Raw genomic sequence first — 26867 nt, 5'->3', positions numbered from 1 at the left:
TGGTACCATGCAGAAAGTATGAGTAACTTTCCAATCAACACCTACCTCTCTCATGTGTGCAAGCAGTACACCTTAGTCTGAGAGTGAATTAAATAAAACCAGAAAAAGTAGAGGAATTATTGATTTCATTATTTAAAAAATATATTCTTAGTTTTTCAATACTCTAGTTAACCTTTATTTTAATTTATATTTTCAAATAAAATATATTTAATATGACATATCATACATTCATAATTTTACGTTTGAGCCATAATATAATTTAGTTGGAGCATAAAATATTATGTACATTTTGTTAGGTGTTTAAACACCAATCACCTCATTTTAGCACCACAAGATAAGGTATCGAACTATTTATAAATACTTTTCCAATATAGAAAGGTTATTTTATATGTTCTATGTACATGGACTATAAGATAAAAAGTTATATCATCTCACAATGAAAATTTAGGTGAATACGGTGAAAGAGTTAGTTAAAACCATTGAAGACGATCAGTAGATCGAAATCAATTATGCTTGTATATGTCTTGTCATGTGGTGGGCTATCAGTTCCAAGTACTGATAGATTTATGTCTAACATATAATAAGTAAATTATTAAGAAATATTTGAAAAGAGTTCTTGATGATACATGAAATTAAATAAAGACACCTTCATTTTGAATAGAACTTTGGCCTAGATTCAAAGTGATGCGAGTTAATCTGACATTCGACAAGAGTGAATACACTTGGAATAATATTTTCTCAATATAATAGGAGTAAAACCCTCATTATGCATTACACTCAAAGTGAAACAATATAATAATAAACAAAAAGTAAACTATTTAGTGTCTCCAGACTCATTCTAAAATATTCATTAATTAATCAAAAATTAAACATTAATTTCATTAATTATTTTAAAATAAAGTCGGTATAGCATCAAAAATTTTAACCAATGACATTAGAAGGGTAATTATTTATCTTATGTGGCATGTATAATTGATTTACTGTAGTGTATATATCATTCTATTATTTAATCCAAAATTTGAGGGATATATTTAACTTTAACGGATATCATTAGACTACATTTTCTCCAATATTCCCACAACTCAGGCCAAGGATTTAGCTGCATCATTTTCCTTGAGTTAATATTCTATTATACTAAGGTAAGAATTAATTCTTACCATAACTGAGGTAATTATGTGCTTATTAATATATCCAAGGTAAGAATTATTTTAATTATGGTTAGAGACTTGAATGCTGTAGTGAAAACATAGTTTCCCATCTAGAATATTTTCTTGGTGTCTCACATGAAGGGATCACTTATACAACCATGCCATGAATCAACCCCATTGATATTTAGGTATAATACCATTCAGGGATTCATATGAATCAATTCCATGAATAATTATTTCTTTTATGAAATCAAACAACACATGGTGGTGTGATTAGCTTGATGTCCATATGACATCCACCAAGTTAGTTACAAAGTAAGTCTTAAGGATATTGCTGCATAGCTAGACCACAAGAACCCAACAAAGCATAGAGTGATGGACAATATGTGACAGTCCAGCTAATCACATTTCCATATCATGTTTTAAGTTTATTTGAATAAATATTTTTTCATTATTATTCTTGTAGGATATTTATAATGAATTCCATGAATTCATCTAATGACTTTATGAATTGTGACGAGATCATGATACAGTGATCACTAGACTTTAAACATGTATTATAAATATTCATATTGCCATGATAATAGCATTGAACTATCTAAAATAATAGCATCCTAATTATATGATAATCATTGGGCATCTTGTGGCCATTAATGTGGAAACACTAAAGATAAACAATATATTGGGAAAGTGTTGACTAACTTGATCCATATAAATCCCTAAATGGAAAAATTCCTAAACATCAATCTGGTTGATTGATGTCCTAGTTGTATCATAAGTACATTAACCTCAGACACAAAGGGCACCTTTTATCTGGACAGCTATGTTTTGACTAAGATGTAAAACTCTTTAACCATGAGATTCAAACATGTCACAGCTCAAACATAGCAAGAACCCAACAGATACCGTGTGGATGGAATTACTCTAAAAGATGCATGAATCAAGCATGCACATAAACTATCTCCATAGGGAGATTTTGAGGCAATTCAAATGTCTAAAAATGAGTTAATCATAGACTTTTCCACAAAGTTTTATTTGCCATGAAAGAGATGTGGACCCTTGGAAAGACTGAAATGTTATGAGGGGATCCTATCATCTCATTTGCTGAGAAATTTTATGACATAGATACTTTGACATTGGTGGAAGTTTTGTATCCCTAAAGCTCTATGAAGGAAGGGTGAAAAACCTCATGCCCAAGATGGATAATGAAGTTATTCTCGATCCATCAACTACGAAGGAGGAAGGTGAAACGAGTTGTGGATAAGGAAGAAGACTAGGACTCAACCATAGTAGTCTTGGCTGGAGTTATGGAAGGAGTAATGGTTAGCCTAGAACATATGGCATTTTAAGGCATACAGATAAGTCAAAGGTAATTTTTTGTAATTATGGAAAATATGGTCATGGTGTTGCAGAATACAGAATTGAAAAGAAGGATGAGAAAGAGAATTGGAGAAGGACCAATTAGTGACATTTATAGCAATTATTGATCAACCTAGAGACACTTCTTCAAGCCATTGATGGAGACAACAAAATCTAAGGTTTGTGGTATGGACATTGGATCTGGATGACTTGATAGTGAGAATAGTTAGTCCTAGTCACATTGCTTGGTTAAGGAGGCATATGAAGGAGATCTTGGAGTTAACTAAGTTGGGTTTACTCGTCATGTACGTTGGTTTAAGTTCACGCAAGAAAATTATATGATAAATCTAATACAAAGTTCCTATGCTCTATATATATAAATGGAAAATATTTTTTACGTAGGGTCTATTCAGTTAAGACGCCACTTAAACCAAGTGCTAAGATCAATAATAATCTTATTTGTAAGTCGGTTAATCCCAAACTCTAAGAGCAAACAATGAGGAAATTGAGGTGCCAAACTCACAATTGTCCTAATTTTATTTATTTGATTGTATTTGTGTGTTGATACACTAACACATCAGTATTTAATAGGATAGTGCCATATATGAGGGGAACTTATGACATGTGACTCAGGTTCAAAGCAAATTTGTATGGATGTAGCACTAGTGAGGAGGACTGTAGAAGCACAAGGGGAAGTTTGTTCTTTATTGGCACCAGTGCAATTACTTAGACATCCTAGAAGCATAGAATGGTGGTATTTCCCTCATGTGAGCTTGAGTACATTGGAATCACCAGAGCAGCTTACCAAGGCATATGGCTGGCCTAGCTGATGTTTTCAGTGAAGAGAGAAGAATTGAAACTAATGGATATTATGTGGCATCAAGCCAATCACACCACCATGTTTTTTTTTTAAATTGTAGAAAGAAAGAATTGAAGGGAGAAGTACTATTCCCGTGTGGTGTTTATAATGAACACCATTAATACATGCAATGACCTAGTGAATAATGATGAGAACATAATATATTGACCACTAGTCTTTAAACATGTCTTCCAAATATTCATATTTGATGGATAGTTGAGATGGACATTGAATTATCCGAACAGGATATCACTATCTGATCCTACTTACAATATGGTTGATCATGTGGCGATTAGTGTGGAGACACTTAAGACATATGGTGTGTGCCCTTTGGAGAAAGAGTTCACTGAGTTGATTCATATCAATCCCTTAATAGAATTATACCTAAATGTCAATCAAGTTTATTCATGCCAAGGTTTTATAAGTGATCTGTTGACCGGAGACACAAAGAAAATGTCATGGATGGATGGCTATGTTTTGATTACGACTTACGAGTCTCTACTATGGGATTGAAACAAGTCTTAGCTCGGATATGTTAAGAAGCACATGGAGATGATTGAGTGGTTAAGATGGGATCATCCTTCCTCAATATACGAGGAGATTGACTCAAACAAGATGATGCAACAGAATCCAAGGCAAGGGTAGTAAGGATATTGGAGAAGGTGTTCTCTAATTACATAATTATGAATCAATACTAATCAATTGATGGATTAGTGTTTGACGATTAACTATACCCTAAGTTATTTTAGATTCTTGCATGGATGAAAGTTCTGGGTTAGGTGCCTTGGTTCAATCATGGAAAACCTGGTTTCCATGGATGTGGAAGTGTTAATTTATCCTCAATTGATCTTTAAAACAATACATCACATGTACCTAATGGGGAACTTTTTCCACCCTTGACCTGCTCGCTTTGAGATCATTCTGAAGTCGTTCGCGTGCCCAGCCTCTAGAGGTATCCACGCAACCCCGTGGTTCTTGGATCTCCACCTCTTCTTCTTCAATTCTCCTTGAAAATATGTAAGATCTTCTCACAATGAAGACACTCTCCTTGGTTGAGTAGAGAAGAGAACGGAGTGGATAAAAAGGGAACTCTCAATTCTGGATGGTCTGGGTGCTTTAAATAAGTGCCCCTTCCCTATTTATAGTTAACTTCAATTTTTCTCAAAATCCCGTTAAGTAAAATATATTCACCAATGCCCATATGATCTTTTGTATGTGCCCTGTAGGCCAATGTATCATTCTAGTTAATAAATTTAGTGGCCCAATAACAAGTATTGGTCAACCTTATTACTTAACAATATCAACATATAGATTACTTAACTAAGGATCGATTTAAACCCAATCGATAGGTTAAGTTTCCAGCCAGTGGGGTACTAAGCTACGCCTCGTGCTTTAGAAGATACTGAGTAGTGTAGAACTCTCTCATGGAACCTTTACCATATATATATGCATATATATAATCCTTCATTCGTGGGAGACTCTAGAATATGGTGTATTAGGGTATGGTGTATCTTCAAACCCTAATCCATCATTTGATTAGTATTGATGCCTAACACGGATAATTAAAGAATGTCGTCTCCAATAATTCAATATCGTGGCCAGGGATTTGCTGCATCATCTTCCTTGATACAATCTCCTCTTATACCGAGGGCAGATGAACCCACCTTGACCATTCCATCACCTCTGTGAGCTTCCTACTTTATCCAAGCTATGAATTGTTTGTGATCGAAATATAAGTGGCCGGCAAGCCAATCACACATTCCATATCTCGTTCGATGTTCATTGGTACAACATATTCATTATAGTACACGTATGATGCTTATAATGAAGTCCATGAATACATGATTGGACTTAGTGAATTATGATAAGATCGTAATACGGAGATCACTAATCTTTAAGCATGTGTTCTAAACATTTCTATGAGATTGATGTGTTAATCAGCGTTGAAAAGCATGATTGATCACCATTCGATCTAATGTGATGATGACACATTGCTCACCATGATTTTAAGCCAAAAAAATTTTAACTAAATCTTATTAAATAAAACATAAGCCGTGAAACTATAGAAAATAGATATTCCTACCTAAAAAATGAATATCATAATATATATATTCCAACTCAAAAAAAATAAGTTATTTAAGACTATGATGTCATAAAAATCTTTGAATATAACAATTAATCCATAAAAATCAGAATATCTTTAAAAGTAGATTTACTAATTTAGACTTGATAACACGCATCTATAATTATTTAATACAGAGAAATATGTCAATTTCATGGTATTAACCTAATAATTTGTCTGTTATCAAACTTGTGATGACCAACTCAATGCAGCAATATGAAGAGAGTAATTGACAGACTTAATATATGTAATAAGTGGAAACATCTGGAAGGATAAAATTTTAGATATTTCCATTAAATTCACCTTTAATTTATCCAGTCTCACTCTCCCCCCCCCCCCATTCTTTTCTAAATAATGCATATTTAAAGAAAGTCTATGAGAAGTAGAACAAAGGTTTTTGTGTTTCGTTCCTTTTGCATCTCTCCCATCTTCCCTGATTCCTTCCAGGTCCAAAACTATAGCAGACTCCAATAGGAGTAAGTGTAGTACTGCTACAAGGTAGCAGCAGTAGAGTAGTATCACCATTCAAGATTAAAACCACCAGCATGTACCTTTGGTAGCAGTTCTACTTCTCTTTAGGTATCTCCAAATTCATTTATGTGTAACCAAGAATCATCTGAAATAACAAGATATGTTATAAAAAATATAAGTATTTGGCTAATAACATTCAAATTGTCATAAAAGTATCATGCATAATACATAAATATATGCATCAAAATGTCCAAATGTGCATGTTATCATAATCCAAATTTATTTGTATAGTGTTTAGTGTGATGTATATTTTTCTGTACTTTTGGTATTTTGCAGATTTTTATTTTAGATATATTGAAATAGACATTTAACAAGTGGGATTTGTTCTGTATTTTCCAGAATTCTATAAAGGCTAACTCCATGATAAAATAATTATAAACGGTCAGAAAATATATTCATAGATTTATTAAATGTATTAAAATGTTTGGGGCCCCTCAACAAGTGTCACCACCTGTTTGATATATTTTCAGAAAATGACTATGACCACCAATTTCAAAACGACTTAATCAGCAGTAATCTTTTTTTGAATGAACTAAGATACATAGGACGAGGCTGCAATGATGACTCATGATTTGGCCCAATCAAAATGATAGGTTCCTTTTTTCTTGAAATAAATGACCTGAAAAAACATTTTCTATGGAAAAATAAAAATTGCTGCTTTTTTCTAAAATAAATGCACTGTGAGTTGGCAGAAACCTCAAATTATGAAAGTGTGTGTAGCACATTCTGATTGGCTGATTTTGGTGCCTTTTGACACAAAATTGGTGCCATAAAGGTGTCAAAATCATCTGAAACTTTTTTATTCATAACATGGACTTCCTTATATGGTGGATTTACACAGTGTGTGATGATTTGATGAGGAATTATACTTGTTTTTCAGTTATCTAGCAGCTAATAATTTATTACCAACTTTCCTAGGGAAACATGTGAGCGGATACATGTCGATGTGACTAAGCAACATGTGGTTTTATGTTACAATCTTTGTGAATCATGTTTGTTGAGGAACTTAGTTTAATGGGTCTTAAAATATGTATCAGATAACCTCTGAATGCATCATGAAATTGTGCATCTTCTAATGCGAATTGAGACCATTTACCTATATTTTCCTCATCTTTATATGAAAGTTCAATCTCATACATTAGATGAATCAATTGGTAAAAAAACACTTTTTAATAAAATATGTAGCATATTTTACCAACCCCCTAAATCTTATTGAAAACATGCTTAAAATATTTAATAATTTTTATCTTCCTCCCTTTAATCTGTTAGTGTAAACATTGCACGGAAAGATAACAAAAAGAGTTTACGAGCAGAGTAGGAGAGTGCAGCCATCCCCAGCAACACTCAAGCTGGCCCACAAGAAGACGAGTGCAGACGCACGCAAGCCCACCTACAGCCGGCGAGCATTGCTGCGGCCAAGACGCCTACGTAGGTCCACTTAAGGCCCAAATAGGGACCCAATATAAGGTCCACAACAAGGGCCCGTGCACACGAATGAGTGGGAAGTCTTAATTATTTCAATTTATAATATTGGTTGCCAGTTTTATACATTTCATGTTTTAATTTTTTTAGATATGGGATTTGCTTTCAATATTTCTTCAACTTCGCATTGGGCAGGCCGATGCAAATTTTATGACTTTTTCAGTTTACTAATTCATTTGTTTTGTGACTTTTTCAGGCCTTCTGATTGGCCACGATGTCTGATGCAAACTGAGGGCCACCCGAACGGGCTAAACACAAGGAAGAACGGTGACAGGGCAGTTGATGGGGAAGGCTGACGTGGCTCGAGGGGTGCACCATATTAATCAGGGTCCACAACTGCAATTTAATTACAGCCATCAGACCCCAGATGAAGAGGATCAGACGAGCAGGGTAGTTTCATCCATCCCTGCCTCTGGTCGTCAATGTCATCGCTGGACGGCGGTTTTGACCAGTGGGGGGGACCGCCATGGCATCGAATGGCCCGAGAGGACACCCAAGCCCTTCCCCCTCCATCAACAGCCATGGCAAGTCCTTACCAGGCCATTAAAAGGGCTCCTTAACCCCAATTTTTTTCATTCTTTGATCCAGATCAAAAATGATGACAGAGGACCCTTTTCGAGGTCGTCCAGCCAAGTTGAAGTTGGTGATAGCTCCAAGGCGTTGGGTCTCGCTTAGGAAGGTGCCCAAGAGGGATCAGAATGCACCAAAGGCATGCCATCATGGTGGAGGACGGCTGAGGCGCACGCTGCGGTCAGAGGGTGAAAGGCGCCCCCATCATCAACCACCCAAATCAGGGTGCTGAAAGTGACTTTCTGAACATTTATTGGTATGTTTATATTCATACCTTTGGTTAAAATCATATGTTTAAATTGATTTCATCATTGTTGGTGCACACCATCAAAGATCGTCGACGACGTCGTCCCCTCCGCCCGCTGCTGTCATCGAAGATCGGGTGAAAATTGCTCGATTATCGTGTTTTGTTTCTCATCGTTCTTTCTCGTGTTTTGTGTTTTCCCATTCTCGTCGTCGTGTTTTCGTCGTATTTGCGATGTGTCCCGTACGTCCTTCATCGTCGTCACGGGGAGGGGTCCTTAGCCATTCTCGACCCCCTCCCTTGTGCCCTTGTTTCTTTCTTTTCTTTCCTTTTTATTTTAATTTCCCTCTTTATCTTATAATGAGGGGGCCCATTATATAAGGGCCCCCTTAATGGACCCGTCTGCCCCCTTGTTGACCCAGCTAAGGGGGCCCAATTGACCTCTTCCTCTTTATAAGGGAAGAGGGGGCGCCCTAGCTCGTTAGACTAAGAGAAATCGAGAAGAATTTTACGTTGTTTTTCTGGTCTCCCTCCCTCGCATAGAGAAGAAGAGAAGGGGGAGGAGTTGACGGAGAAGAGTGGTACGGAAGAGGGCAAAACGAGAGGATTGCCGCCAAGAGCCACCGTCCTTGTTCAAATTGTGATTCAAGCTTACCAGGAAAGGACAATCATCAGAATCCATTCCGATCTTGATGGACCCCTGTCGCCCTGGGAATCATCCTCGAGTGACGCCAGGGCAGCACTCCGCATCTGGTGTAATCGCGTTCGATCAGGACGGGATAGGTGAAAAAAACAAGAAAACAGGACAGATAGTAAAAAAGGGACGGCCATTCCTAGTGCGTGATTTGGAACAGCCTGAGACTTCTGATGCCCCGTGGACATCGATTCAGTCCCTGCGGTGACCTTCTGCCCCTGCGGCAACCTTTCTTGACGACTCATGGCCACGGGGCGTCTTAACCTCCCACGACGCGGGAATGCCAATTCTGCCCTGCGGCGACCTTTTCCCGATGGTGTGCAATGGGGAACGGCACTGGTAACCCCAGAACACGGAAGACGAATCGGTCAACCGGGCGGGAGACGATCTGGTCAACCGACCGATTACCTGCATCCGAAACTGGTGTTGAGGTCCCCCCGTTTGCTGTCTTTTCTTTGGGTGAGACGGCAGACACCGTCCGCACCCCTTCGCTAGTTGACCGGTGACTCAAGGGAAGGCCTGTTGGCGCCGCATGCAGGAAAGTTCTGTGGATCCGGGGTGCTCCCTCCGTGTTTGACACTCTGATTCCGGCGGGAGTCTCCAATGCCTGAACACCGCCTGGTTGAAGACCCCTATCCTGCGCTCCTCGCCTTGACCACGAACCTAGCTTGAAGCCACGCGCTGATGCTCGCCACTATTACTCGTTGCGACCATCCCCCTGGATGTGCGTGCTGTGCCCGGACATGTGCGCGAGCCATTCAGCCACCGCCAAATTTAAACAACGACATTAAAAATTGATATGCAATTTGTCTTCATCAGTATCAAACCAAGCTCAAGAATCCACCAAGAGTATAAGGATGAGAGTAAAGAAAACCCACACACTGATTGGAGAAAGACAACCTTCTCAAATGGGATGATAAACATTCACGATAGAGGTCCAAAACAGAAAGTAGTACAGATATTAGGAGAATGCATTATCTAAAGATCCATATCATGCATCAGTACAGACTAAATGATAGATTAGGGCTTGATGATTAACATACCATAAGTTATTTAAGAGTCTATTCCAGACAAAAGATTATACATATATGATAACTGATGATGCTAGAGTTTCCATAAGAGAGTTAAGAAACTACTTTGTTATTCTAGAGCATGAGGTCAAACTTGGGACCCAATGAGCTAGAAACTTAAACCATTGATTGGGATAAATTGATATTTGATTAACTAATTTATTTGATGATACAGTTAACTAAAAAGGTTGGCCAATTATTGTTATTAGGCCGTTAGAGTTTTTAACTAGATTGATACATCTAGAGGATTGCATGTACAAGATTAAAACATTAGTTGATACACTTCATTAACAAGGACTTTTATGAAAATTGTTTAAATAGGTATAAATAAAGGTGGATCCCATTTAGATGCCCATGATGACCCTTTTCCTTTTCTTCTTTCCTCCACTCTCCACTTACTTCTCTAGGTAATGACAGTGAGTAGATCAATGAGATCCTCAAGAAGAGTTGGACAAGAAAAGGAGGAAATCCAAGAGTACATTAGTCACTTGGATGCGTCTAAAGGTCAGCACATGAACAACTTGAATGCACTCTCCCAGGAAGCAAGTCAAGGGTAAAATAAGTACCCCACAAGGTTATAGTATTTTGCTTGTTTATATGTCAATCATGAATTAAAAAGTATTTTCAATTATCATAACCCCATAACCCAACACTAAGAATATGAATTAATGATTTTGCTTTAATTTGAATTTGTATGTGATATGTTAATGTCTTTATAAAGTAATTTGGATATTATTGGACTTGAGATTACTAGGATGAAGTTTTGTTCAAAGCCACCTTCGCATAGAACTCTGAGAACTTAAGCTAATGTACTATCAGGAAAATCCTATGTTTCGTGAGAACACACCAAGCAAATTGAATTCAGAATTGAATGACGCAGGTGGGGATGAGGAAGGCGAGGATTGAATATCAAAACATATGTGATGATAAGGTGAATATGAGAAAATTCTAGCATTAATATGAAGCGTAAAGAACATAACTCAGATTATGATGAAAATTCTAGAGTAGAATAAATACTATCTGTCATCCCTGCTTTGGAGTATATGGATAATTGATAGAATTGTACTGAGTGAGTTCACCAACAGAGTCAGAACTAGATTTATTCCTCAAGGATCTTTAACACTGGGGCCAAGTTAGCATGGTACACTAGGATTGGGTGTTGCATTAGTTTTCCAATCCATATATTGTGGGTATATGGCCGGTTAGCATTTAAGAGAACACCGGGTATATGGATGATTCCATAAAATTAGATTTGCAAATCAGCTTCAACATATCATACCACATCCATTTAGACCCCTCCCATTTTATAATATCCCCTATCCAATTAAACACCGCGATTAATTTAATTATCACTAACCAGAACTGTAAAGCCTGTAAAGAGTTCATGACTTCAGCATTTAAAAGGTAGGTTTTTTATCATTTAATTGATCAGGATCAATCCATATCACAATACCATTTTCTATCTATATTCCTCATCCCCAAGTAAAAGAATCAACAATTTTGTCGGACAAAGTTTTAAATGAAACGGGGGAATATGAAAATACCATTTCTCAGAATTGTCTGCATCGTTTATATATTTATGGACATTTTCATAAAGCATGACCATAAACGACTTCATATATTTCTTTCCTCATTTTTAAGACTTCATCTAAAAAAGTTATCTCAAGAGAACTTTTTTTGGGGGGAATACTACGAAACAGCATGAACTCTCGTTTTTGTCAGCCAGGCAGCATAAACTTTCAGACATGTTCAAAAAATAGCACGCACCAATAAGAAGACGCCAAGTGGCGTCTTCTTTTTTTTTTTTGTCAGCGATGGTCAACTGCTGACGTGGTAGCCAGGTGGCTTCCACCGTGGTAGCCAGGTGGACTCCACGGTGGCATCCACATCTCCGGCCGCCGACGCCGTCCGTCTCCGTCCGCCGCCGCCGCCCGTCTTCGGCCGCCGCTACGGCGACGATCCTCGCAATTTGATGCCCGGAGGGGTGTCCCGTGGGATTTGTGTAGTGGAACCGGGAGATATCCTCAGAGACTCGGATCGCGGGGAGGGAATTTGGGGGAAATCGAAGGTCCTCGCGATCGGGCAATTCCTCGAGCCAGACGTTGCCGCGCATGGCCCCGGCGCGCTACCAGAGGCGGAGGAACTCGCGGCGGCGGTGCCAGAGCCCGGCGGAGCCGGCTATGCCGAAGAAGACGTGGTGAAGGGAGAGGGGGCCGTCGGTGGAGGGGTTGGATCCGCTATGGCCGTTGTCGGAGGAGGTGTAGGGCCAGGGATGGGCCTTGGAGGAGGAGAAGACGAGGGAGGACCAGGCGGAGGTGGCGAGGACGAGGGCGATGGTGACGGTGGCCGCCGCGGCCGTGCCAAGGCTTCTCCAGGCGGCGGCGGCGGCGGCCGGAGACGGGCGGCGGCGGCGGACGGAGACGGACGGCGTCGGCGGCCGGAGACGGGCGGCGGCAGCGGATGGAGACGGACGGCGTCGGCGGCCGGAGATGTGGATGCCACCGTGGAGTCCACCTGGCTACCACGGTGGAAGCCACCTGGCTACCACGTCAGCAGTTGACCATCGCTGACAAAAAAAATAAGAAGACGCCACTTGGCGTCTTCTTATTGGCGCGTGCTATTTTTTTAACATGTCTGAAAGTTTATGCTGCCTGGCTGACAAAAACGAGAGTTCATGCTGTTTCGTAGCATTCCCCCCTTTTTTTCAGACATGGTGAATCTAGGGCCATAACAAATTTGTGGTTTACTCAAGGCATAGCAGATCAGCTTTTCAGTTGATACCACAAGGTCAACAGGAGTATGAAGTGCCAATAAAAGCATACGACTCATTCAATATCATTTTTTTAAGAGGCTAATTCAACATCATAAACATCCGCAATCATTTGGCATGTGATCTAAAGCAGTGATTGATTGCATTCTTAAGCAAGAGTTCTTAATAACAAAAATTGTGGCAAAACAACAGACCACAATCTTGCAATCCATGATCGTGGCTGATTTGATCTTTCACAGCATCAAGGCTTATTCAAATGCCAGGTTCCCCTTTCAACGAAAGAATTACCGGGACATCCATGAGAAGAACTAGATATTGCCCCATGAGTTCAATATCTTTGGATTTGCACATGAAATATCCCATACAGTCCAAGGTGATCCATCCCAGTCATTAGTAAACTTTTTTATAATTAGGGGTCTACTAGAATGATGCTCCTCCCTTTTAAACTCGACGAACAGTGAAAAAACAAGGACTTGGGCAGGGCAATAAGAGAATAATTCTTTTCAGACGAACAGGGCCATCCACATGGCTATCCAACTCATGTGAGAGACTCCTTTAGTATATATTTCCAACATTCATGATAGGGCCTGAATTTAAACAGCTTTCTGGGAAAATAATACCTAGAAAAACTAGAGAGTGTAGAGATATGGACGCTTGGATCCCTATTACTAGTGAGAAAGGTGATGACAGAGGGGAGAGGGGTTAAGATCACCTAAGAACAGTAATGGTATGCTCATTTATGCAAAAGAGAAGACAGCAAATACCTCAGAAGCCGCCTTTGGATGGTGAACTAGAAGCTACTGGTGGGCCAAACTGTTCAATGGTTTTTGAAGAAAGAACGAGGAGGTCTATGAAGGAACTGAAGGACGGACGCAGTAGTCTTGCCTCCACAGCCTCAAAACGCCTGGATTATTGAAGTTTGTGGTGTACTCTATCAGGAGCAGTAGATAGAGGGATAGAGACACAGAGAGGGAGAAGAGAATCTCACACTGAGAGAAGTCGACCAGATACAGACATTTTTCTTCTGACTTTGTCCGGTTGCAACTGAAAATTATTCACCAACGAAAATTGGGACTCAAGAATCTCAAAAAGAAGTTAAAGTTTTTTAAAAGAAAGAAATTTAAATTGCACCGAGAACGCAAGAGAATTACCTCTTTATCAACTGCTAAAGCAGAATATACTATAGAAGCATGTTCTTCAGAGTCAAAATCTACCTCCAAGACGCTGCACATATTTTATATCTCAGTATTTAATGATTTAGGGAGACAATGTCATTTAGTAAAATAAGAAGACATGCAAGAAAAAAAAGAAAATTACAAGTTGAAATTTGCACTAGTAAACCAAAATCTATCAATTCTTTCAGAAGAAAAACCAAACTCTACGAAACCAGAATCAGTTAGACTAGAGGATTCTTGTCCTTGTACGGGGATTACGAAAATTACATGAACGCCCCAACTTCTAGCAAAAGAATAAATCTATAATTCTATCAAGCGAATAAATACATAACCTCTGATAAGTAAATAGATCCTCCGGTTCTGGGATCAAACATATTTTATGATCCATGAAAGATGTTATGGGATTATTACTCGGCACGTGGGGCCCATGTGCTGTGTATCCTCTACGGCTCTTCTAGCAGTTACTCTTCTAACCGTTGTAATCTCTCATGCATAAAGATCGTGTAGAAGCAATGGTGCAAAAATTCCTTTTTTTCTGCTCGTTTCTCCTCACATGGTATCAGAGCAGAAGATTGGTTGCACCGTGATTAAACCCTAACAGCGTCTAGTGTTCCTGCGATGGCTGCGGGATCAACTGAAACGAAGTTCTTCTTCTGCGGCAGCTTCTTCTGCGGTCTCCTCTGCGGACCTTTTTTTTCTGCTTCTGCGGTTTTCTTATCCTGCGGTCTTCTTCTGCGGATCGACTGAGACGAAGTTCTCGCTTCTGCGGTCTTCTTCTGCAGATCGACTGAGACAAAGTTCTGCAGAACTTCGTGTTGTTTCCGTCTCTTCTGGGGTTTCCGCTACTTCTGCTGCTTGGCAAAATCTGCGGCCTGGTTCCGTTCTTCTGTTGCTGCTGCAGGCCGTTTCCGGTCGTTACCGTGGACGATTCCGGTCTTGCCCCAAGTGCTTCTACACGGCAAATACACTTTGCCCACAGGTGTGATCGCTCCTTAACCATTTTTGTTATTGTCCCTGGTACTGTTTTTTTGGGCCTGCTCTCTTTCCCTATAAGTATCCACATTAGCCTCCTCTTATGGCTAAAATGGAAGCTAATATGGGAATTCCACTCACCCCGATGAGTGATAAGTGGTTCATGCATCTTCCACAAACCACCCCAAGAAATCTCTTCACCAGTCATAATCTCTATCAGTGGACAAAGTACATGCAACGTACAATTCGTCCTCGTAGTCAATTATATCATCTAACTGATGATCCTCCTATGGAAAGTGATTGACGGTATTTAAAGTGGCCATGTGAAGAGGATATTCTCTTCACCTGGTTATTGGATTCCATGTTACCCAAAATCAGTGGATCTTATTCAGACTACGAGAACGTCAAAGAAGTATGGGATCTAGTTCACTTGAGATTCTCAATGAGGGAAGATAAATCTCGGATTGCTGATCTTGTAGATCGATCTATGACTTTGCTTCAAGAAAACCGTACTGCATTAATATATGCCAATGAACTTCAAGCCCTGTGGAAGGAAATGGATTCTTACCGTCCACCTAGGCAAATTCAGTGGATCGAGAATATGTTTGATCGGGTGTACCGGTACCTCAAGGGACTGCAAGCTGAATTCGAAACTGCTAGAACTCAGATTCTTAAAGAAGATACAGTTAACCGAGAACATAAACTGAATTTTGAAGATACAGTTAGTCAAATTCGCAAAGAAGAGAGTCACCTGACCCCTCCGACTATTTCTACACTTCAAAATTCAGCATGCATTGTCAAAAAATCACAGCCTACGAGTCGAGTCAGGCCCCTAGAACCACTACATCAACTATCTCAGAAGGATCTTCCAAGAAGATCCAACATAAAGGGCCTCGTGGGAATGATAAAGACCAGTTATGGTGCAGTCATTGTCGACGCCATCGCCATACGAAAGACACCTGCTGGAAACTCCATGGTTGTCTTGCCTGAGCTGATAACTGCATAGCAAAAGCAACAGTATGATTACTATGGAAGAAACAGAGCATGTGCAGCAAGTGGATAACAACAGTGAGCTTTCTAGATTAAAAGACGAACTGCATACCCTCAGGAATCAACTGACGGCTACTGAAATTATCGGCTCCACATCCCTTGTTCACTCAGGCACTGCTTTACATCTTTCATTTGCACAAAAATTACATGTCTCTTCTGTAACATGAATATTAGATTCTGGTGCTACTGACCACATGACCCCCCCAAAATCTGCATTTATAAAATATGAAATATGTCATAGTGCTAAAAAGGTCCAGACTGCTGATGACACTCTGCTTACGGTTGCTGGGATTGGAAGTGTTGAGATCAATCCTCTTGGTGTACTTACTAACGTCTTACATGTCCCACAACTCTGTGTCAGTCTTATTTCTGTACAACAATTAGCACAACTTGCATCCTCTAAGCTGATCTTTGATGGGTTACATGTATTCCTTTGTGACAAGGTGGCGGGTCTGAAGCGTGGGCTAGCTAGGATACAAGATGGTCTCTATTACTTATGCTCTACCCACGATGGTTCAACTTCCTTGGCGTCTCACTCGATGCCAAAGGAGACGTCTACTTCAAGCTCGTTGTCAAACAAGGAAGATCAACTTTGGATTCTTCATTGTCCGTTAGGAAATCCATCTTTTCATTTGTTAAAAATATTTTTTCCAGAGATTTGTCAAGGATTATGTATGGATAAGTTTGTGTGTCAAGTTTGCCATATGGCTAGACATAAACGCAACACATATCCTACTTCTCATTCCTCTGCTACAAATGCGTTTGAATTATTTCATTGTGATGTGTGGGGACCCTCTCCATGTGTGGACTTACATGGCTTCTGCTGGTTCCTAATTCTTACCGATGATGTCAGTCGGTTCACTTGGATTCATTTAATGAAGTACAAAATGGATGTTCCAACTATAATCCGCGAATTTGTGGCTATGATTACTCGTCAGTATGGTCCACATATCAAACAATTTCGTATGGATAATGGTCGGGAATTCATGAACTCTACCATTGCATCCTTCTTTAAAGAGCAAGGTGTAATTCAAGAGTCATGTCCACATACACCACAACAGAACGGAGTGGCTGAACGCAAGCTTGGGCATATCCTAGAAAAAACCAGGGTGTTGACAATTCAGAGTAATGCTCTAAATTTTCTTTGGGGGAAGCTGCTATGCTTTCTACTTATCTTATTAATCGGCTTTCTACACTGTCTCTTAATGGTAAAACCTCCTTACAGGTTGTGAGTAACACTTTTCCCATTGTCCAGCCATATCATGAATTGGAACTTCACCTCTTTGGGTGTGAATACTATGTTCATCTACATCCCCATCAAACTAATAAATTAGCCCCATGTGCACTCCCTTGTGTCTTTGTTGGTTATTCCAACACTCAAAAAGGCTATAAGTGTTATCATCCTCTCACACGTCGTATTCTTATCTCTAAGGATGTCACTTTCAATGAAAGCAAATTTTATTATCCACATTCTGTACGAGATAATCTTCTGCATGACACCTCTCTGGTGTCGAGTTCCTCTGACCTACCTCTACCAACAGTCCCTTATGAAGACGAGTCAGTTGGGCCTGGTTCAAAGGTAGGAAGGGAAGAACACACATCTGTGATACGTCAGTCAAGTCTATTAACTCCATTCCCAAGACATTTCATCTGAACCCGAGTACGGGCACCACCTATCTCTACTGCAGTCGAACCTGAGTCTATTACAGTTGACCCTGCTCCCCACACCACCAACTGCTCCAATGTACCCTCACAGGCAACTAGCAGTCCCACTGACATCAGCGCGACTCAATTTCCATTGAGCAATATCCTTACTTATCAGAATACATCTCCTGAACACAATATTCTGAATGAATCTGCAGCAAAATCAACATTCCAAGAAATGTTCACGGGGCACTTGCTCAACCACGTTGGAAAGCAGCTATGAATGCGGAAATGTCCATGTTATATGCTAACCAGACATGGGAACTAACTACTCAACCAACGAGTAAACGCCCTATTGGATGTCGTTGGATATACAAAGGTAAGTATCGAGCTGATGGTCAGTTGGAACGCAACAAAGCATGGTTAGTTGCACAAAGCTATACACAAAAACATGGAGTTGATTATACCGAAACCTTTGCACATGTGGCAAAAATGAACACTATATGGATTCTGATTTCCTTTGCAGCCAGTCAGCAATGGGACCTTCTACAATTTGATGTAAAAGATGCATTTATCCATGGCAATCTCAATGAGAAAGTTTACATGAAGCCAACCCCAGTTACGAGACACCCGAAGGAAAAGTATGCCGTCTTCATAAGGCACTCTATGGACTCAAACTCTCCTCGTGCATGGTTTGAGAGGTTTAGCCTGGCCATGAAACAACTTAAGTATCAACAGTCAATTGGGGATCACACCCTTTTCTTTCAGAGATTGACTCCAGACTCTATTGTGATTCTCATTTCTATGTTGATGATATAATCATAACCGGAAACTCCTCCCAAGGGATTACAACTTCAAGTCAACAACTCAGTGATCAATTCGACATTAAAAGTCTAGGTCCCCTCAAATACTTCTTAGGCATAGAGATCAGTGATACATTCCTCACACAAAAATACCAGAGAGGGTCGAAAGACAATGAAAGTTAGTTACAGGCATGTGTGGGCCCACACGTGAGAGACCCTTTAAAAGAGCAAGCTGAGCAAGACAAGGGAGGGAGTTTTGTTTTACAAGATCAGGACGGTTGTAGAGACCGGAGGCCGGAGCAGCGGGCGACCGCAGCCGGAGGGGGGAAGATCGACCTGGAGGGAGATCCTTCTCTATCTATCTTCTCATCGTTTTCTTCTTCTATTTGATGTGACATTGATACAATTCGTTTTATTTTGGATTCTACTATTGGTCATGCCCAAGAGGATTTCCAATTCAAGATTTGTTCAAGGTTGTTGTTGGACTACGATACACTGTGTGTACCAACTGGTATCAGAGCCGTATGATAAGGCAAAGATTTTTGCCGACATGGGAGATCAAGAAGATCAGGGAAAGGCAAGTAAGGCTGCGCAGCCAACCACATCAGAACTTCTACTTCAAATTCTGCAAGAATTGCAGGTTATGAATTCAAAGCTAGAAGGTAACGTTCCTACAACTCCCATTATCATTTCTGATGCAGCGCCAAAATATGCACATATTCTCCCGAATCAGGAAGACTCTAATGGACATAAAACCATTTTCCCGAAGGGAGTTTTACCATCATTCAGTGGAGAGAATGCAGTGGCTTGGTTTCGTTATGTAGAGCAATTTTTTCTATTGCATCACATTTCTGACACAGAAAAGATCCATTTAGCTTCATTGCATCTGGAGGGACGAGAACGAGATTGGTTCAATTACACTGCGGAGCATCTCTGATTTGACACATGGACGATTTTCAAACAACAGTGTGAGCGAAGATTTGAATCCTCCTCATAATCAGTATGTCAACAACTATTCAACTTACATCAGACAGGATCAGTCATTGAATTTTGTTATCAGTTTGAACAACTAGCTGCCTATTCGCCTCATATACCCACGGATATTTTGGAGAATGCTTACCTGCAGGGACTCAAAGCAGAAATCAGGGCAGAAGTCCCGAAATATCGACCTTATAGCATCCAGGAAGTCATGGATATTTCTATTGAAGTTGAAGTATTTGGCCGATCCACCTTCACATCATGCGGGGAATTCTCTCAACGATGACAGATACAGCCAAAAACGAGAATTATCAGGCCCAGATCAAAACCCCAGCGAGGCAGTAAAGAAAGCCATTTCTTGGGAAATTTTCAAATTTTCTCCATGTGAAAGTATAGGTAAAAGCATGGAAAATTTTTCAGAAGGGGCGCTGCCCCTCACCCCGCAAGGGGGTGACTCCCCCCCTGACCCCCCACCAACTGACCGCGCAGTTGGATCCGCGACAACCTCGCCGGAGCACATTATATCAGGCCCCACGCTCAACAGAGAGGATTTGAACAGTCAAGGTATTACACAAATACAAATTCTGGCAGATCTTATCCTAAATGGAAATATACATCAACAGTTAAAGAAAGGGAAAGTCAAATGTGCGCAGATTGATATGTTACACTATTTTTTTTTTTTGAAGAATATGTTACACTCTTTTCAATTGTTACACTTGGATGTTTCTCAAAAAGAAGAGCAAGGAGAACATTGAGGTAGCATTTCCATTGTTCTTATTAGTTTTTCATACAACTGCCACCATGATTTCTAGTTCTTTAAAGATATGCTCTACGGATCCAACCTCATTAAGCTCTGTGGTATGGGATTCAAACCTACACACTTCTTTGCATAATTCTCGTACACAAACACTGGAGATATACTGCACAGGGAATGTACATCAACCTTATTTGATGTTTCTGACAACTAAAGTTAGGAAACTTTGGGCAGAGCAAATCGCGCAAGGGAAATCGGGTTTCAATGTTAATTTGTTGTTGAAGCTACGTATACATTACATCAAGAGTCAAGGATTCAAGCCGAGTATTGCACACAATTTTTTTCCAAAATAAAGTATATAGTGGCAAAATAGTCCAAGACCATTGTTTTCACTATCAGATATGTCTTCCCCTTTCAATTGGCGACAATGTTGCTGGATGGTGCTCATATCCATCAACTGAATGGAGCTACGGAAATGGTGTTCTCAGTTATCTTGATGGGATGTCTAGGGACTGGTTTCCTGACATCAATAACAATTTTTTTTGCAATTGGATACGCTACAGGATCTTGTATGGTTCACATTTTGAGTTTTCTAAAGAAGGTACTCACTGCCATAAGTTACGCATCCTCCAGCAAAAGAGATCAATTTTCAAGCACCATCAAGAAATTGATAGATTGGGCAGCAATACTCCAAAAGTAATAGAACATGTTCAATCAGGAGAAGTAAGGCATGTGAGACAGGCAGAGATTTCCCTAAATGCTACAGTACTATTCCAAACAGCAAATACTTGCGCCAATGCAGAAATTATTTCTAGACAAGCCAAACAAACCTGCAAAACAAGCTACTCAAGTTCACAATTCCCTACTCACGAACTTATTCTTCGTAATCGACCATTCCAGATATATGATTTTGATTCTTTCCAGATTATCCGTACTATGGCTGAGAAATCTATTCAGTTGATAGTCATGTCGATGTTGTTATCAAAAAGAACTTTGTGTCAGCAGCTTCCCAATATGCAGCATACAGAATTAGTATCTGAGAATCGAGCTGAGCTTACAGAATTTTCAACACACATTGTTCATTTACCAAAAGATGCACTAGAAGAGACATATGACCCAGAACTGAAGGCTGAGATCAGAGCTGAACGGAGCAAATCGCACACGGCATCAGATTCATACTCTGTAGTACACCTTCATCGAGCCAACTTGATACACACACCAATGAATACCAACCTGGCCCAACCAGGCAGAAATGAACCACATGAAATGTCAAACGATCAAGGGCCTTGCTTCAACAAGACAGAAGCGGTTTGTTTGTCTTCTGGAGAATTATCAAAGCAGAAAGAGAATGGTTTGTGCTACTTATGTAATGACACTTGTATACCAGGCAACCATTGTGGGGAAAAACTCAGCATACATTTTATCCAAGTTTCTAAAGGAGATAAGGATCAATATATCACCAAAGAAGACTTAATGCACATGGGTGCGTCTCCTCTACCTGATGGCATAATAATTGCTAAGCATGCATTTCCCACAGCTATTTCCCCAAAACCACGTGGACCATTCAAATTATGGGAATCTGTCAGACATGTCAAGATGTGGGTGCTGTCAAATGGAGCTACTTCAAATTTTATGAATATGGAGGTAATTCACTTATTGAGCATCCTGCCCCAAACATTCCACAAATTCATCGTGTTGAGAGAGGGAGAATGCCAACATCCTGCAAGAACTTGCACCACTATTACAGTATCTTCCCAGATCTTTATATTTGAACAGAAAATTATTTCCTTTGTTATCAACAATGTCTATATTAGACGGGGCAAACTGTGGCAAAGGACACTGGATCAGTTACATTCCAATTTTAAACACCTGATGCTCAAGGTTCTATGGCATAAGATGGCTCATACAATACATTCCTACCTGGATTCAAACAACACCCAGCTTTTACCCATTGACAAAGAGCTAGCTTATCACGATAGGATTTTCTCTATCAGAGAAGCAGAAAACATCAGCCGTAATCAAGCAACAGCTCAAGCAGAGGTGTATCCCGAAAACATTCTTAAAGCGCATTTCACATAAGCAGAAGCCGAATTGTTGATCAAAAAAGGGATCCTTTGATACAAACCTTGATCTAGGTTCGTATCGGGAGGAGTTTGGAGGACGAGGCGAGGTAGACGTTCCCGGGGTAGGAGAGTCGAAACGGGAATGAAGAGAGAGGTCGAACAGATGGGGACAGGGATCGACCGAGGACGAGCCGCCTGATGACGCGGTGAAGGGTTGACGATCGCGGGGACGGGGATCGCCGGAGACTAGAAGGGAACCGAACGGCAGGGGTAGGGATCGGATTGGAGGGGAGCCGGCTGAAGATCCGGTGAGACGATCACCCGGATAGGGAATCACTGGACGGTCAAGGGGACGGGACCGAGACAAGGAGGATCGAGATAGTGAGCCAAGAGGCCGATCTTACCATAAGTCTTGACTGCTCTCCTCAAGGGAGGGCTACACATACTTATAAGAAAAAGAAGCAATGTACCCTAAACATGAAATGACGAAAATGCCCCTAACGGGCTAAATTCTAAGATACCCTTTGGGGGTAGAGGATCGTATCATCCTTCCACCAGATGAAGCAACGTGGGAAAGGCTGGACTGTTTTCACAAAGCTTCCCTAATTTCAAGCTTGAGGACAAGCTTGTCTCAAAGAGGGGAGTATTGATACATTCCTCACACGAAAAAGTACCAGAAAGGGCCCAAAGACAATGAAAGTTAGTTACAGGCATATGTGGGGCCACACGTGAGAGACCCTTTAAAAGAGCAAGCTGAGCAAGACAAGGGAGGGAGTTTTGTTTTACAAGATCAGGACGGTCGTAGAGACCGGAGGCCGGAGCAGCGGGCGACCGCGGCCGGAGGGGGGAAGATCGACCTGGAGGGAGATCCTTCTCCATCTATCTTCTCATCGTTTTCTTCTTCTATTCGATGTGACATTGATACAAATCGTTTTATTTTGGATTCTACTATTGGTCATGCCCAAGATGATTTGCAATTCAAGATTTGTTCAAGGTTGTTGTTGGACTACGATACACTGTGTGTATCAGTTAGTCATTCATCAAGTTGTATCACCCTTTCACAGCAAAAATATGTATATGATCTTCTTGATGAAACTGGCTATCTGCAATGCCAACCCATAGCTCACCGAAGGAAACAAATCTCAAACTTAAACAAGACAATAATGAACCAGACACCGATTCTCTAACTTATCAGAGTCTCATTGGCAAACTAAATTATCCGGCTCATACTCAACCCGACATTTCTTATGCCGTAAATGTTCTTAGCCAGTTTATGCATCATCCAAAAATATCTCATTTGCAGGATGCGTACCGGATTCTACATTATCTAAAGGGAACCATCGGACTTAGTCTCTCTTCTACACGAGGTATGCCCTTGTATCTCGAACTCTATACTGACTCCGACTATGCTGGCTCGCAGGTTGATTGCAAGTCTACAACTGGGTACTGCTCTATCCTATTTGGAACTTAGTTACATGGCGTAGCAAGAAGCAGTCTGTCATGTCTTTATCCAGTACTGAAGTGGAATTCCGAGCTCTTAGTAAGGGCATCTGTAAAGCACTCTGGATCCGAGGCATCCTCCAAGAGTTGGGTTCCTCGCGAAGGCAACCTGCAATCCTCCGTTGCGACAACAAATCTGCTATCAGCTTGGCCCGTGATCCAGTCCAACACGATTGCACCAAACACATGGAGATTAACCATCACTTTATCAAAGACAAACTTGAGTCCCACGTCATCGACATTGTCTACATTCCTACTAAGCAACAATTCGCTGACATCCTTACCAAAGCTCTTCAAAAATACCAACATGAAAGCACTGGTATTCAAGCTAGGAATGAAAGACATACATTCCTCCACTTGAGGGGTGGTGTTATGGTATTATTACCCAGCACGTGGGGCCCACGTGCTGTGTATCCTCTATGGCTCTTCTAGCCGTTACTTTTCTAGCCGTTACTCTTCTAACCGTTGTAATCTCTCATGTATAAAGATCGTGTAGAAGCAATGAAAAAGGGGTGCAAAAATTCCTTTTTTTCTTCTCGTTTCTCCTCATAAAAGGTTTATGTCAATTTTCAAAAAAAAGGTTTATGTCAATCGAATTTTTCGAACCCAATACACGCCCATCTTCATTCCGTTTCCTCCCAAGGGAAAACGGGAATGATGTGCAGATAAAGAAGATTAAAAAAGCAAAAAGACAAACCACGAGAACTCCCAAAGAGTGCCATCTTCCACAACTGAGTTTGATTGATTCATCTGATCTGCAATAAGAAGAGCTGCGTCTCAACCTTGTCGACAAACTCCTGAAAAAGGATACCTTGATTTGATACAAGAGCAAAAAAATAAGGCTAATAGAAGACCGATCTATTGCATAAATGTAATAAGATTACAAGGAAATAGGGGCATCCAAGATTTTACGAATAGACATTCTAATTAATATTACAAACGAGTATGATTCGATTAGAAAAATTTTCAAAGCCAGTTTCACGTTTCAAGAAAAAATTATGAATTTAGAAGCATCTTTCCACTGAGGCCTCATACGTTCAGCAATAATTCTCAGACTAACCACGAGCTCTTTCTGTCGTTCAAAATAAGTTCACCTCAAAAACATTACAGAACATAATTCAAATTTTCCGGGGGCTGATTCTCTAGGATTAACCGCAGATTAGGAATATTTATCCCTTCCCAATAGAAATCAATCGCCGTCTATAATATATCAAGTTGCAGAAACTGGTATGTCATAAAATCTCATGTTTAAAGTAAAATCACGACACTAAAACTCCACGAATCACTTCAGCAGAGTGATGCAACAGCTGACCCTACAGCGAAAGATACTCGCGAAAAAATAATCAAATATTCCAAAAATGTACGTATCATTTATCTCCATTCAAAAACCAAAGTCATCGAATCTCCAGAAAGGTAGTGTTCTTTTCCGCTGCACGTTTTTTATGACTCCCCTAGCTCCACAAAGTGTACCAGTAAAAAAACAGAAAATCTTTCCCACTCATCGGACTGAGGTTACACCAACATCGGGGATTTCGGGATTCTCCTATTTGGGCAGATTATTCTGTCCAAGGATCTCTTATAGACCTGGGTCCCAAGAGTTGCGAGAAAAGAAGCGATTTTTGGCACTCGAAAGTCGAAAAATTCCCAAGAATCGTGAAATGCAAAAGAAGGGGAGAAGAAGTTGATACCTTTCCGGATTAAGGTTAAAGGTTGCACCCACTCTGGGCCGACGGAGATTTCCCCGGCTCTACCACTTGAACATCCACGTTTCCTCCTGCTTGACTCCGATTGTACTTTGCAGAAAGAGTTGCTGGGTATTAAGTAACAAAGCATTCATGTATTATATTTTCGTTCTGAAGTTAAGGGAGAAATTCATTACTATCAATATTCTCTAACTGGCTTACTAGCTGAGCTCCTTAGATATATAAAGTGACCCTTTTCCCTTGAAGTTTTGAGTTTTTGCTTCTGGTCTTATCTCATGGCAGTAAAAAATACATAAAGATTATGTCGATAAAGTTGATTTAGATGTGTTTGATCAATTACATTTCTCGTATTTGAATTTTAGTATTTAGAAACACAATCTTCTTTAAATATACTTTTAGATGTGAAATAAGTTGTAATGGATTATCATTTTACATTTTGAACAAGTTTGAGGTCCACTGTTTGAATTTGGATGTGACCCATTATTTGTTAGTTCTCATGGTAGATCAACTCGATTGAGGTCTTTCAAAGTTCTATTACGCGTTTTGGTCACTTTATAAAATATGTCATTTTAGAATCATAAACTAATTTCAGTTTACACATTTATCTCTGTTTAGGTAGAAAACCAGGTCTAACAAAGTATGACACACAAACTATGTGTGAGATAATATTGTGATTTCTGGTGTAGTGTACAAATAAATTGAGATTGCAGACAAAACCCAAGTTGGATAATAGGAGTATGTGGAATCATGATACACTCATGAAGACAATGACACAACTTGAGTTAATGTGCTTTGAAGTGTCAACTAATCATCTTTTTAAATTCCAATATTTTTAAATATAGTCCACAAAATAAGATCCAAAGTTGGTTGTTAGGATACACATTCTAACGCAGATGTAGATCATAGAGTTGAAAAGCCTCTTTGGCATGAATTGAGTTTCTATGAATTATATGACATTCAAAAATGAAATTTCTCATCAACCAAATTAGATAAAGTAAATGACTTTAAAAGTTGACATGTTCTGCCACTAGAACTAAAATTAAGATACCCCTCTTTTCACCATTAAGGTGAGTGCGAGACTTGTGTCCCTCATATTACATCCAATAATGTGAGACTTGAGAAAACTAGGGAGGCTTCCCCATTTCTTATCCCAATTTGGTGGTGGGAATATTTTGGGGCATGTAAGAGTCGAGTGTGGATGAACAATGTTCCTCCATCAAGATTGGCAAGCCAGAGTGTTTTCTGAAGTTTATGTTTCATCCTCTTTAACCCCCGCTTTCAAATTCACTAATGAGTGTAAATAAACGTGGGCTCTGATGGATATTATGTGGACGCCAAGCTAATAACACCACCATGTTTTGTTTGAATTATTTGAC

General features: G+C 40.0%; 1 protein-coding gene across 3 annotated transcripts; it reads right to left on the bottom strand.

Moving 5' to 3' along the window:
* Positions 1-13335: 13335 nt before the first annotated feature.
* On the bottom strand, positions 13336-25649 carry LOC144713662 (transcription factor). 3 transcript variants are annotated; one of them, XM_078588320.1, is made up of 5 exons: positions 25477-25649; positions 24486-24543; positions 14001-14073; positions 13838-13893; positions 13336-13753 (listed from the first exon to the last, which is right to left on the bottom strand). In XM_078588320.1, exons 1-5 carry the CDS (start codon positions 25619-25621, stop codon positions 13615-13617), a joined length of 471 nt encoding a protein of 156 aa, XP_078444446.1. In that variant the 5' UTR covers positions 25622-25649; the 3' UTR covers positions 13336-13614. The 3 variants fall into 3 exon arrangements, with proteins under 3 accessions (XP_078444446.1, XP_078444453.1, XP_078444461.1); XM_078588327.1 differs by having other exon boundaries at positions 24486-24585; positions 25477-25609; XM_078588335.1 differs by having other exon boundaries at positions 24486-24599; positions 25477-25601.
* Between the last annotated feature and the right edge of the window lie 1218 nt (positions 25650-26867).

Source organism: Wolffia australiana, chromosome 1 (assembly GCF_029677425.1).
Source record: "Wolffia australiana isolate 7733 chromosome 1, ASM2967742v1".
In the NCBI taxonomy this organism is placed as follows: domain Eukaryota; kingdom Viridiplantae; phylum Streptophyta; class Magnoliopsida; order Alismatales; family Araceae; genus Wolffia; species Wolffia australiana.
Note: the sequence above shows the minus strand (reverse complement) of the source record. Positions and strands in the feature narration are given on the sequence as shown.

What these genes read in the sequence shown, in the direction of transcription:
- LOC144713662 (XM_078588320.1), bottom strand. Translation starts at nt 25,621, where the DNA reads ATGCTTTGTTACTTAATACCCAGCAACTCTTTCTGCAAAGTACAATCG. An exon ending in CTTTAGCAGTTGATAAAGAG is followed by an intron (nt 13,894 to 14,000) that starts GTAATTCTCTTG and finishes AATAATTTTCAG; the next exon opens with TTGCAACCGGACAAAGTCAG. An exon ending in TCTGGTCGACTTCTCTCAGT is followed by an intron (nt 13,754 to 13,837) that starts GTGAGATTCTCT and finishes TCAATAATCCAG; the next exon opens with GCGTTTTGAGGCTGTGGAGG.